Source organism: Myotis daubentonii, chromosome 14 (genome assembly GCF_963259705.1).
Source record: "Myotis daubentonii chromosome 14, mMyoDau2.1, whole genome shotgun sequence".
NCBI lineage: Eukaryota > Metazoa > Chordata > Mammalia > Chiroptera > Vespertilionidae > Myotis > Myotis daubentonii.
In genome coordinates, this window is record NC_081853.1 from 50,121,434 (window position 1) to 50,133,529 (window position 12,096).

Genomic DNA, 12,096 nt, shown 5'->3' on the forward strand with positions numbered 1-12,096 from the left:
CAATGACCACAAAGGAAAAATATATATACAACCTACCAACTATGAAAGAAGTCCATGTGTGCCTGCTCCTAATCTAAAGTTCATGTATTGTGGGAATACATTTGAAAGGCCCTTTTCTGCTTCTGATTTCATATGCATGTTGCTAGTGTAGTACAGTTTAGTGTTTTCCTAAATTCTAAAATAAATCCATTTATCTGAGTAGAAATTAATGTTATGTCTGTTACATAATCTGGCATTATAATAAAACTGGAAAATGGCTGTATTCATTCTCAAATGAGTATGTCTATGAACGTATATGTTTAGCTACTAATGCTCTGGAGCAGCAAGTGTTCCACAACTCCTTAGGGAGGCAACGAGAAAAGGAGATTATCTCACAATGAAGTCAGCGCAGGTAGAGTCCGCTGTCCCATCATCCCTGCCCTGAATAAGTCTGAAGAATTAGGCTGAAAGGTGGCTCCTTTCCATAACCCCGGCACCTCCTATTCCTACCCCTCTCCTTTAGGGACCTAATTCAAGGGAGGAAATGCCAGAAAGCTGAGTGTCAGGTTAATGGAATACCCTTGTTTTGGGTGAACTTATTCCACATTGTAGACAAAGATATTACTTTTAAAAGGAGGAGAGCAGAGAGAAATTTCAGTAACGTGACAAAATTATGACCCAAGCAGAAAGGCCAGCTCACCTGGCCGGCTGCCCACAGACATGTTAACTTGCCTGGACAAATGAAGCTTTGCTTCCATTGTAGTGAACAATTTGTTCTGTTTCTACAAAGTTAGCTGCGTGGCCTTCAGAATCAATCCCTAAATTGAAAAAAATTAAATTAACTATGTTTATCACATAAGAAACACACCAGAAACTCACTAGTTCAGTTTAACTTGGAAAGAATTAAATCAGTTCAAATTAGTGGAAAAGTACTTATAAAAACAAATGCATTAACACATGACCAGAAAGCTAATAGATGCTCATTTTAAACAGGCTTAAAGGGGAGTATTAAGGACCTGTTAACAAATAAAGTTGGTTGTTATTTAATATTAATATATCAACTGTTTATACATATACAATCCTATGATTCCTCAAAAACAGTGTTTCTCAAACTTGAGATATATTGTAAAGGAAAAAAATTACAAATTCTCAAGGACTCCTGAAAGTTTGTCCATAAATCCCAGGGTGTTTTGTTGTTTGTTTTTTTGGTTAATCCTCACCCGAGGATGTTTTTTCCATTGATTTTGAGAGGGTTCTGTGATCTTAACCACCTCACTCAGTGTCTCTCTTCCTCTGCTGTATTATCTACAACAGGGGTCCTCAAACTACGGCCCACGGGCCACATGCAAATACAAATACTGTATTTGTTCCCGTTTTGTTTTTTTACTTCAAAATAAGATATGTGCAGTGTGCATAGGAATTTGTTCATAGTTTTTTTTTTAAACTATAGTCTGGCCCTCCAACGGTCTGAGGGACAGTGAACTTGGGCCCCTGTTTAAAAAGTTTGAGGACCCCTGATCTACAATAAGGGCGAGTAACCAAATAACTCCCTGGCCCCAAACTTCTACGATTTATCTAAAGGTCCACAGGATTTTACTCTGATAGTCTGGCAAAAAAAAAAAAAAAAAGCGAGAGAGAGAGAGAGAAACTCCTTTTCATAATGACAGTAACTTTTAATACAGATTTTAAATGCTTGGTTTAAGGAAACTAGCATTTGCTAGTACAAAGCCTAGAGAACAAATGTAGATCTTTAAAGTTGAAGGCATAAAGTCACATGTCTAGCTTTATGCATGCAAAGAAACCAAGAATAATAAGAGAAAATACTTTCTGCTATGATTTCAGGTTACTGAAACTACAGAGTTCAGCTTGCTGTCACACATCCAGCAAATAACATGATTGGTGCCTCTTAGAGAAGGAAGAAGCAGTGTATAGGGTCTCTTAACATTTGCAACATAATAAATACAGTGGCTGGAGTAAGGCACAGAAGACCTAACTAATTCGTATAATGAAGCAGCAGATAAGTATCTATTGAGGCTTTCAAATGATAATGAAAACAAATAAAATACAAAAGATTACAGTCATGTCACATTCAGTAGTGACAGATATAACCCAGAACTGCAGCATACTCGACAAAATTATTCCTACCTCTCACGTAATAGCGCACGCCAGCTCTGAAGCAACTCCTCCTCGAGATGAGAATCCAATCAAAGTACTTTCCATTAATAGAACACGAGTGCATAGTAATAACTTAACTACATTAAGTAAATATAACATACAGAGAAATCACGTGTATGAAAGAGAGGAGTTTGGTATGACTAAATCTACCTGGATGTCTATAGAAATCTCAAGCTTCACATGTCCGAATGGAACCCTGAATACTCTTCAGCCTCCCTCCCACGTCTAGGCTCTTCCCCACCTCAGTGGATGGCTTGTACTCTGGTCAAAAGAGTAAATTTTCAGAAACCACCTCTCTTCCATATCCCATGTACAAATTGTCAGAAAATCCCGTTAGCTCTACCTGCAAAATATATCTAGAACCTGCCCATTTTCACCACCAGAACTGCTATCCTCTAAGTCTTAGGCAACGTTGCCCCTCACCTGGATTACTGAGGCTGCCTTCTAATCATTCCTTGCATCCTCCCTTGCTCTCCTTTATCTTCTCATGCCCACCCTCTAGTTAGATCCCAACAGTTTCTCATCACGGCTGAGCTAAAAGGCACGGCCTATTTGGCCCTGCATAATCTCGGCACAGCTACTTCTCTAATCACTCCGCCACTCTCTCTGCTCCAGGCATGCGCCTGCCTTGGGGCCTTGGATCTTGTTGATCTCTCTGTATGTATGCAAAACATGTGACTATACCTCTAATCAAGAAACTACATTAATTTAAAGCTTCACATTAAGCCTGTGACAACATTATTTCCTCATGAATAAACTATTCTAAAATCGCCTAGACAGGAAATCGCCTCCATCTCTGCAGGGCACCGTCCTGATTCTAGGCACTCATCAGCATACAGTGCTTGTCCTTCCACAGCCAGCTCATGTTCCCTCCCTATTTTTATTATAATCTCCGTGATAAAGATTAGTTTTTAAAGTAAATTTACAATTAGATAATTATAGAATTATAAATTGCTTTTAATTTTGCAATATTTGAGACTCTCCTCATGCAATATTTGAGGCTGTCACTAAATCTGCCTTGTAACAGTATTCAAACAAAGACTGCTAGAAAACTAGAGTATCATGTAAGGATACAGCCGTGTATTACTGGAAGAGCAAACCGATGGACCTGAAATGAAGACATACATTACATTTAGGACTAAATATAGTTTAAAAGTAAACAATCAGCACTATATAAAGTGTATTCACACATGAGGAGGTAACATACAAGTATAACAAGGTAGTAATCTTATGGGTAACTTAATAAAGAAACTTCTCTCATGTAACATTATCTTTTCAATTAGAAAATGCAAGAATGTGCTATAATTGTTTGGGCTTGACTACTCAGATTTTAGAACACTAATGAAACCACTGCAGTTGCAGAACATTTTCCTCCCTCCTTTTCAGTCTTTGTCTCCGACGACTCCACTCCTCTAGGGAAAAGATGTGCCCACACTGGCTGTCTGCAGCTCAAACTACTTTGTCCCCAAAAAGAAAAGCACATGGCAAAAAATAAAGCCATTAGGCAAATCTGTTTAACCAGATTCACTATATTATGCCTACTAGTTGGTCCTCATTGTTTGTACTTCATTTGTATAAACTAAGGACAGAGGAAGGTGATGCCTATGGAATCACATCCCCACAGGAAGACAAATGCAGAGCTCTCCACTTGCTTGGGTCTTGGCTCTGGTCCCTCATTTCTCCATTATTCGTCCACTAAAACCCATTATCTCTCTCTTACTTATAAAAACAGTGTATTTTTACTTAAGGCTCCTACAGGAGATACAACCTGAGATGGCAGACCTGACCCAAGTTTAATAGTCATAAACAGTTAGGTTAGATTTACCCAAATCTTTGGTGATTAGGGAGCCATTTTACTATGTATGCAATTAAAACTTGGACTGTAACAAATAAGCAGGTTTTATTTAGTGTACATTACCTCTGGCTGCGCAGAAAGTTCTCTCAGAAGGTGACAATTCCATACAAACCGCTGATCTGCCTAAGAGAGAAGTTTTACAATTAATAAAGCATCTCTTGGCAAGGTGAGTTTCTACAGAAAGAAAAATATGACAACCAATGTTTCCACCCGGTGGCTTTGACAGGCTCCAAACAAAACCCTTCCCCTCAAATCGGGCCCTCCTCTTCTGGGTTTCCTGCCTCACTGCCTCAAGCCAGTGCTGCTGGCCCAGAAACCTGGGAGTCCTCTCAGGATCTTTCTTGCTCATATATTTCGTCAATTTAGTCCAGTCTTCTTCCAAATCTGCCCTCTCTTCTACATCCCTACTCCCACCACCTCAGCAGCACTTGACTCCAGCCTAACTAATGAAGTCAAGTCTTGGCCTTGCCCCTCCCACTGGTCCCTCCACACGCTGCCAGCAATTCTCTAACAGGACAGGTAGGTCAGGTCTCCTGTCTGCTGGGAAGTCTTCGCTGGCTCTTTGTCATCTAAAGAGCCAAAGCTTCGCATGGCCTCACCAGGCCTGGGATCTGGCAGCCCCTACTTAACTCTCTGATCTCATCTCTGGCCATTCTGATGTTCAAATTATAAATACATAAGAAGCTCCTTCAACAACTCAGTAGATCAATTAATTCTCTCCATTCTCTTTATAAAACACACCAACTGACACACCACTCCCACCCCGCCCACGACCACCAGCTGAGAGTTGCAGGGAGTGGCTCTTGTGCTTAGTTATAACCAGGCAGATGGTACATTCCCGAGATTCAGGTGTGTGTTCCCCTTTGGTCTGGGCCAGTTGTACTTGTTATTCATCAATACACAGTTTAACGAAATATTTTATAAATCAATGAAATGTGATTTAAAAACAAGCTGCTGTTTCTATAGAGCTGAATGGTTTGGAATTTAACTTGATAAAAGGTAAACTGCTGAAACAAAGCTGCTGCTGAGTTAGAAGTGGGAGTGGCACAGCGAAAACCTATAGGATTCTGCAAACAGATTGCTCTGTGTCAGAATCTTTAGAGATTCAAACTGGGAAGTGTTATGGATGTAATTTGTCCAGAGAAGACAATTAGGAACCAAGGAACCAAAAACAAAGGAAAGCCTATGGTCCTACATAAGAAAACTGACCAGTCAATGTAAAATTTCATGTGAAGCTAAAACATTTAAAGCATAGGTGGTGCCATTATCACTTTTGTGATTCCCTATGTTAACCTGAATGACTCTCTTGATTAGCTGACAAAATATTCCTTCCGCATCCCCAGATGTGACAGCTTCTTTTTCAGTTTAGCCTAATACTGTCACCATCTCTGCCCAGAACCCCCCCTCTCCCATTGTCACCTGACCACTAAGGTCTATTCATCATTCAATCTCAACTCAAAAGTTATCTTTGTAAAGCCATCCCTGACTCCCGCAGACAGAACGAGACCCACCTTCCTCAGGACCCCGCTACACTTGGCACAAATTGCCACGGCAGCAAGTGCTCCTTGTTTTGTGATTGCCTGGACTTCGCTTCCCCAGGAGACTGCAGGCTCCCACAATGCAGGGCCTTGTCAGTTCATTCTGTATCCCTAAGTGGCTAATACAATGCCTGGTCCACAACAGGCATCTGAGAGACATTTGACAAATGCAGATTCAGAATGTAGTAACTGCTTTAAAAAGCAAGTTTCTTTGTAGTTAAAAGCCAAATTTCTTGATTGCTTAGCTTACATCTGAATTTATAGCCAAACCTACATAAATTGTACTAGATTAGAGTATGAGATCTTAATAATGCCAATCAACTAAAACATTGATTTAGGCCGAAACCGGTTTGGCTCAGTGGATAGAGCGTCGGCCTGCGGACTGAAAGGTCCCAGGTTCGATTCCGGTCAAGGGCATGTACCTGGGTTGCGGGCATATCCCCAGTAGGAGATGTGCAGGAGGCAGCTGATCGATGTTTCTTGCTCATCGATGTTTCTAACTTTCTATCTCTCTCCCTTCCTCTCTGTAAAAAATCAATAAAATATATTTAAAAAAAACAAAACAAAAAAACATTGATTTAGGTTGAACTAAATGAAATTATCATTTTTATTGGTCAAAACTGGTCAATTACTGGCAATTTCTTATGGTTCAATCTAATACATAACTGACAGCAACCTTTTAAATTCTCTCTGCCACCTAAACACAACTAAGGTTTGTTAATAAAAAATCAAGACAGCAATCATCCAGGTTCCTACAGCAGCACTTTTAAGATGAGATCATTTGAGGCCTAGTTTTAAAGATATGTTCATCTTTAAAAAATAATAACAAAAAAACCCCCATCTTAAACAAAAAAAGCAAGTTCTTAAGTCAGTAAGTTGTTACTTTTTCAGCTGCAAAAACTGTAATCCACTGCAGAAAGAACACTCACTGCCTGTTAGAACATCTATTTTATAAGAATAATTAAGTTACTAATATCTGTTAAGGCTGTAGAACACCTAGAGCTAGGGGATTACCAATGTGTGTATTTATACTGCATTTCTGACTACCTACGTCATGGCTCTCAGTCCTGTCTGTGTAACATACAGACGGGGGTCCTAAATTGGGAATTGACGTATATCTGAAACATGGTAAGTTTTCAAAGCCCCATACATAATCCTGATACAGCCAGGATTTAGAAAAAGCAATATATATTTTTATGGAAGAAACAGATATGCCCCTTAAAAAAAGAACCCCAAATAAGTAAAAATACCTGTCAATTAAGCTTACCCTTTCCAAGAGACTCATTTCTTGAAACTCTGGACTAGTGTTGGATAGTCGCTGCAAAGTATGGGTCAAATCATATGTGGTTGAAAAGTAAAACCCATCCACACTCAATACATGGTTTATCATTGCTAGGAAGGTTTTATTATCTTGTAACTGTAAACAAAGGAGATAAAAATAAATCAGTCTACCTCAGACTTGAAAGGAATCTGTCAACATGAAGAATGAATGAAAATAAAAACCTGTTAGTCTGGCCCTATTAAATATCACTGGCACAAGGACTGGGTTGGGGGAGGGGGAGGGATGCTCACCATTTCCCCAGGACCTAGGACAGTTCCTGACTCCAGATGATACTCAATAACTAGTGTAACGTATGACTACATTGGTGAGGCAGAACTCCTTCCCTCTGATGTCCTCCACAATTTTTACTCTATAGGCAGAAGAGTTATTTTAATGAAACATCACCAACTTAGGTTATGACCTACTGTGTCCCAGATACTTTACATAGATTTTCTACCTTCAAAAACAACCCTGCTAGATTAGTATTATCCTCATTTATCAAATGAAAAACATAAATTCTCGAAGGGCCCAGTAACCTAGTAAATAACAAGAGAATAATAACATCCCGTTCTTAAGAAACTTTACTGGTTGGGGTAGAATTCTTTTCTTTTTATATTAAAAAGAAAAATCCTGTAAAAGTAATATCTATCTTTATTTTCTGGTAATAATTTTAGCTGGCTTTCCCAATAAATACCAAGATGGACATTTATTTTAATCTTTGTTTTAAAAAATAACTGTTTCCCTGGCCAGGACACAAACAAGAATCAATGAATGCATAAATAAGTGGAACAGCAAATGGATGTTTCTCTCTCTCTCTCTCAAAACAATCAATAAATAGAGATTTTAAAAAATAAATGTTGATGGTTGGTAATTATGAGACATAAGCACTTCGTTAATATTAGTAAGTTCACCTTCACTGAGACCTCTCGCTGTGTATTTAGAGTCTCTTGAACAGCAACAATAACAGCATTCGCACAGTCAGCTATTTCTTCTACACCCCATTTATGTTCAATTTGAATTTCACTCCTAGAGTTGTCACCTTTTGTCTGCACTTTCATCTTTAGTGGGATAATCTTTAGTTAGTATACCAGGATAACTGAAATATAAACCATGTTGTTGGAAGACTGATATTAACTAACCATGCTAACTGAAATCCATGCATACAGGAATCGTGCAAAAAGAGGACTGTTTGAACACATATACACACATATTTATAGTCACATGTGGAAAAAGTGAAGAAAAAAATTTTATGGGGAAAGATGGAACGTAATAGGATGAGTGCAACTTCAAAGGTATCTAACGTTTTATTTCTTTTACAAAAAAAAAATATGAAGTTAAAATTGGGTGTTGAGAACATGCATTTTCTGTTTGTCCTTTTCTCTCCATATGAAATTTCACAATTTAAGAACTGAGTCAGTTTAAAATACAAACCAAGAGAAATTAAATATATGAAGAATTTTTTAAATACATTTTATGGCTAGGTGTAAAAGTATGTAAAGTGACCTTGCTTTATGGTTAAATAATTAGGCTTAAAAAAATCCAGCAAACATTCTATGTATTCCACCTCCTCTCCACCCCATGGTACTACTTTGGGTTTTGCAATTAGTTAAGTGCTTCCATTTCTTACCTGAATATCAGTTAAGTGCAACATGGTCTTCTTATAAGAAAGAATATCAAAATCTGTTGCTTTCCAGATTACATGATTGAAAAATTCACCTATTTTTATCTTTTTGGTAATGACAATTAGATAATTTCCTGCAAAAAAAAGCAAAGCCAGACTCAGATAAATATAAAAAGGCAACTCTAATGCCAAAAGTAGTAAGTGGTCCTTGTTTTAAACTCCAAAGGCTAGTGAATGAGATTGTATTGTGCTATACAGAGAAAAGGCCCATACTTTTTTAAAGCAATCTTATAATTTATAAATAGTAAGACCAGTATATTATTTAGAAAAATTCCTATTGAAAGTTCAAATTATTTTTCTCAAAAAGATAAACGCAAAAGCTTTTGGTAGCTGAAGCTGTGATCTTAGCAGATCAAAGTAGAGACAGAAGATTCCCTTTCTCTTTCTCTCTCTCTCTCTCTCTCTCTCTCTCTCTCTCTCTCTCTCTCTCTCTCTCTCTCTCTCTCTCTCCCTTTCTCTCCTGTTAACCCCAAGGCAGACAGGCTTCTGCTAATACACTTCCCAGTGTGTAGCCTAAGCCTAAATCAACATAGTTATGAGATCTGGCCTCTGTAGGACAAGGTCCCATCTACACCACTCCTATGTCCTTCATGTCTGTCATTCTATAATGTTAGAGAAAAGTGCTGAGGCAGTAGTATAACTGGTTAATGCAATGTTACAGATGGTTCCCAATTTATGATAGTCTGACTTAGGATTTTTCTCCTTTACGATGGTGCTAAGCGATATGCATTTAGTAGCAACCATACTTCAATTTTTGAATGTGGATCTTTTCCAGGCTAGCAATATGCAGTAGGAGACCCTCCCGTGATGCTGGGCAGTGGCTGAGGGCCGCAGCTCCCAGTCAGGCACACGATCATAAGGGTAAACTGGTGTGTTCATGTATCCGAGATGCTGCCCAGCTGTAGGCTAATGTGAGTGCTCTGAGCACCTTTAAGGTAGGCCAGGCTAAGCTATGAAGTTCGGTAAGTTGGGTACATTACATGCATTTCTGACTTTGGATATTTTCAACCATGTATGATGTGTTTATTGGGATGGAAGCCCATCGTAAGTCTGGAGCATCAGTACAAAGATGAGCAGTCAGGCATCAAGGAGCCAGCACAGCACCACACACAATGCACCAACCCTGATCCTGGCCACCACCGCCCCCCACAAATAAAACAGGGTAAGCCTTTCCCACTAATTAATTCTTAAGCTTTGTTCAAGGCTCTACCCACAAGTGCCCTCCCTGGCAGTTTTCCTATGTACATCTCTCTCCTAGATGCTGTCACACTGTACTGCAGTAATTTACTACTAACATGCCTTTCACTAGACTGTAAAGTGAGACCAAAAGGGACGTACATCTTTTTTTTTTTTTTTAAGTATTGCATATTTTCTTCTTTTTTTAAAATTATCTTTACTGATTTCAGAGGAAGGGAGAGGGAGAGAGAAACATCAATAATGAGATAGAATCATTGATAAGAGAGAGAGAGAGAGAGAGAGAGAGAGAGAGAGAGAGAGAGAGAGAGAGAGAGAGAACATCAATGATGAGAGAGAATCATTGATCGGCTGCCTCCTGCACACCCCCTACTGGGGATTGAGCCTGCAACCCAGGCATGTGCCCTTGACCGGAATTGAACCTAGGACCCGTCAGTCCGCAGGCCGATGGCCTATCCACTGAGCCAAACTGTCTAGGGCAGGACATACATCTTTTATTACTTAGCACAGTACCTGACACAGCATGAATTTTTTAAAAGTTCAATGAAATTAAATTTAGACTAACAAAACCACTTTCTAATTGCTCAGAATCAGGTAACATTCTCTAACATGCACTACGTCATATTCAACTCAGTCCAGAGTTGAAAGTAGAATACTTCTGATCCATCAATGCATTAAATTATTTACTTAAACCCTCTTAGAATTTATAAAAAATTCGTTTTTAATAAAACCTCAGGCTGATAAATTTAACCATTTGGGGTATATTATTTTTAGAAATTAATGACAAATATTTAAATCCACAGATTATTGCCTAAAGCATGACATGAAGTAGTGCTTCATCTTATACTCCAAGTGTCAATTTAATTACCTTATTTGTCCATCTTAGCTTATTTCTTATTTCTTCCTTACCTGCCACCAGATGGATTGTGCCCAGGATACCAAATATTGGTCTTGTGACAGCTGAAGGAGGAATATCTTTCTTGACTTTAAAAGAGAAGAAAAAAAAAATCACAGAACACATTCACCAAAAGAATGGGATTTCAACAATTACTTCTATTAAGTAAACATACATGATTTGTTGTTACAAAACAATACTCCTTCATTAGTCCTCCATTTGGGCAGAATTTAAAATAAGGATGTCCACATTTACAAAGCTCTCTGCCTGTCCCGAATATGGTGTCAAATGTAACATGCTCAAGCACTCCTACCAGGTAAACTGTGGGCTATTTCTAATGTCAATTTTCAACTAAATTTATTCAACCTCTTGCCAGAAGGTCTTTATCCCTTTAAGATAATTAGAAAGTAAGTGGGAGGAATGTTGAGACATGATTTTAATCTCAACATGCAACTAATGGAATGCAACGAAGACTTGCCTAGCTATGCCTAAGAATGTGGGAAGTGCAGGTGAAGGTTCAAGGGAGATAGAAGGAAAAGCCTCCTCCTCGTGTCTAATAGTAATTTGTACAGTAGGGAGGCATCACCATGAACTGCGACTTTATCAATGCCCTTATTAATAAATTAATCTATTAATCTTGGACTATAGGGTTCATTTCATAACTGTTAAACTTTTAGCCAACACCAACATGTTTACAAAACATATTTTGTAGAACTCCAGTTTAGGGAATAATGCCCCAATAAATAAGCTTAATTTACTTTGTCCACATCATCCCTAGTCCCTCTCCCAGGAAGAGTGAGAATGCACAGGAGAATAAAAGCTCTGAGAAGGCCTAAGGTAAAACAAAACTGTCCCACTGTGTAATTCATGGTTTTCCAAACTTATGTGACTAGAAATCTTTTCTTTCGGTCACAGTTTAATTATCACTGAAACACTGTTGTAAATCCAAGTTCTTTTTTCTAAAGGCAGTCCTATTATTCTGAAGAAAGTAATTCTCAATAAGGTCTAAAATTCACTTGCTTTATCTAGTAATTCACTTGCTTTATCTAGTAATTCAATTTACTCAGCAATGTTATCGCACAATTAACAACATGAAATATAGGAATATGAGTGTGATGAAAAGCACAAAGAAAAATCTGAGTATACTGAGGTCATCTGATGAACTTAAATAGAGCTATAAGTTATATTAACTGGAGTGGAATAGCAATAAAAATATGATAATTTTAATAGGTTAGTTTTTCATGGAAGAAAGTAAATCCTTCTTTTCATGGCAATGGTCTGCATTTCCAACTGACAGAGAAACTGAGCAAGTCACTCCTCATCATCACTGGCTTTAGGTCAAAGTATCTCTTCATGTATTTACTGATGAGTGTGTGGTATTATCTTTACCCACTATTAAAAAAAACTATTCATGACCCACACAAATGGGTCTGCAATCTCTACCCACAAATTAAATAT

The 12,096-nt window shown here is 38.2% G+C and overlaps 1 protein-coding gene across 8 annotated transcripts in view; it reads right to left on the minus strand.

The window, feature by feature from the left end:
- Positions 1 to 12,096, minus strand: part of SACM1L (SAC1 like phosphatidylinositide phosphatase) — a 37,277-nt gene that overhangs the window by 14,845 nt on the left and 10,336 nt on the right. For 3 of the 8 annotated variants that reach the window (XM_059664323.1, XM_059664320.1, XM_059664317.1), the window contains exons 3-9: positions 10,653 to 10,727; positions 8,496 to 8,623; positions 6,815 to 6,964; positions 4,073 to 4,132; positions 3,229 to 3,262; positions 2,125 to 2,226; positions 712 to 797 (exon numbers count right to left, since the gene is read on the minus strand). In XM_059664323.1, coding sequence (XP_059520306.1) covers positions 712 to 797; positions 2,125 to 2,226; positions 3,229 to 3,262; positions 4,073 to 4,132; positions 6,815 to 6,964; positions 8,496 to 8,623; positions 10,653 to 10,727 — 635 coding nt within the window. Of the gene's footprint in view, positions 1 to 711; positions 798 to 2,124; positions 2,227 to 3,228; positions 3,263 to 4,072; positions 4,133 to 6,814; positions 6,965 to 7,119; positions 7,244 to 7,779; positions 8,033 to 8,495; positions 8,624 to 10,611; positions 10,728 to 12,096 lie in introns of those variants that run through there. The other 5 variants (XM_059664324.1, XM_059664321.1, XM_059664318.1 and 2 more) reach the window with 4 other exon arrangements.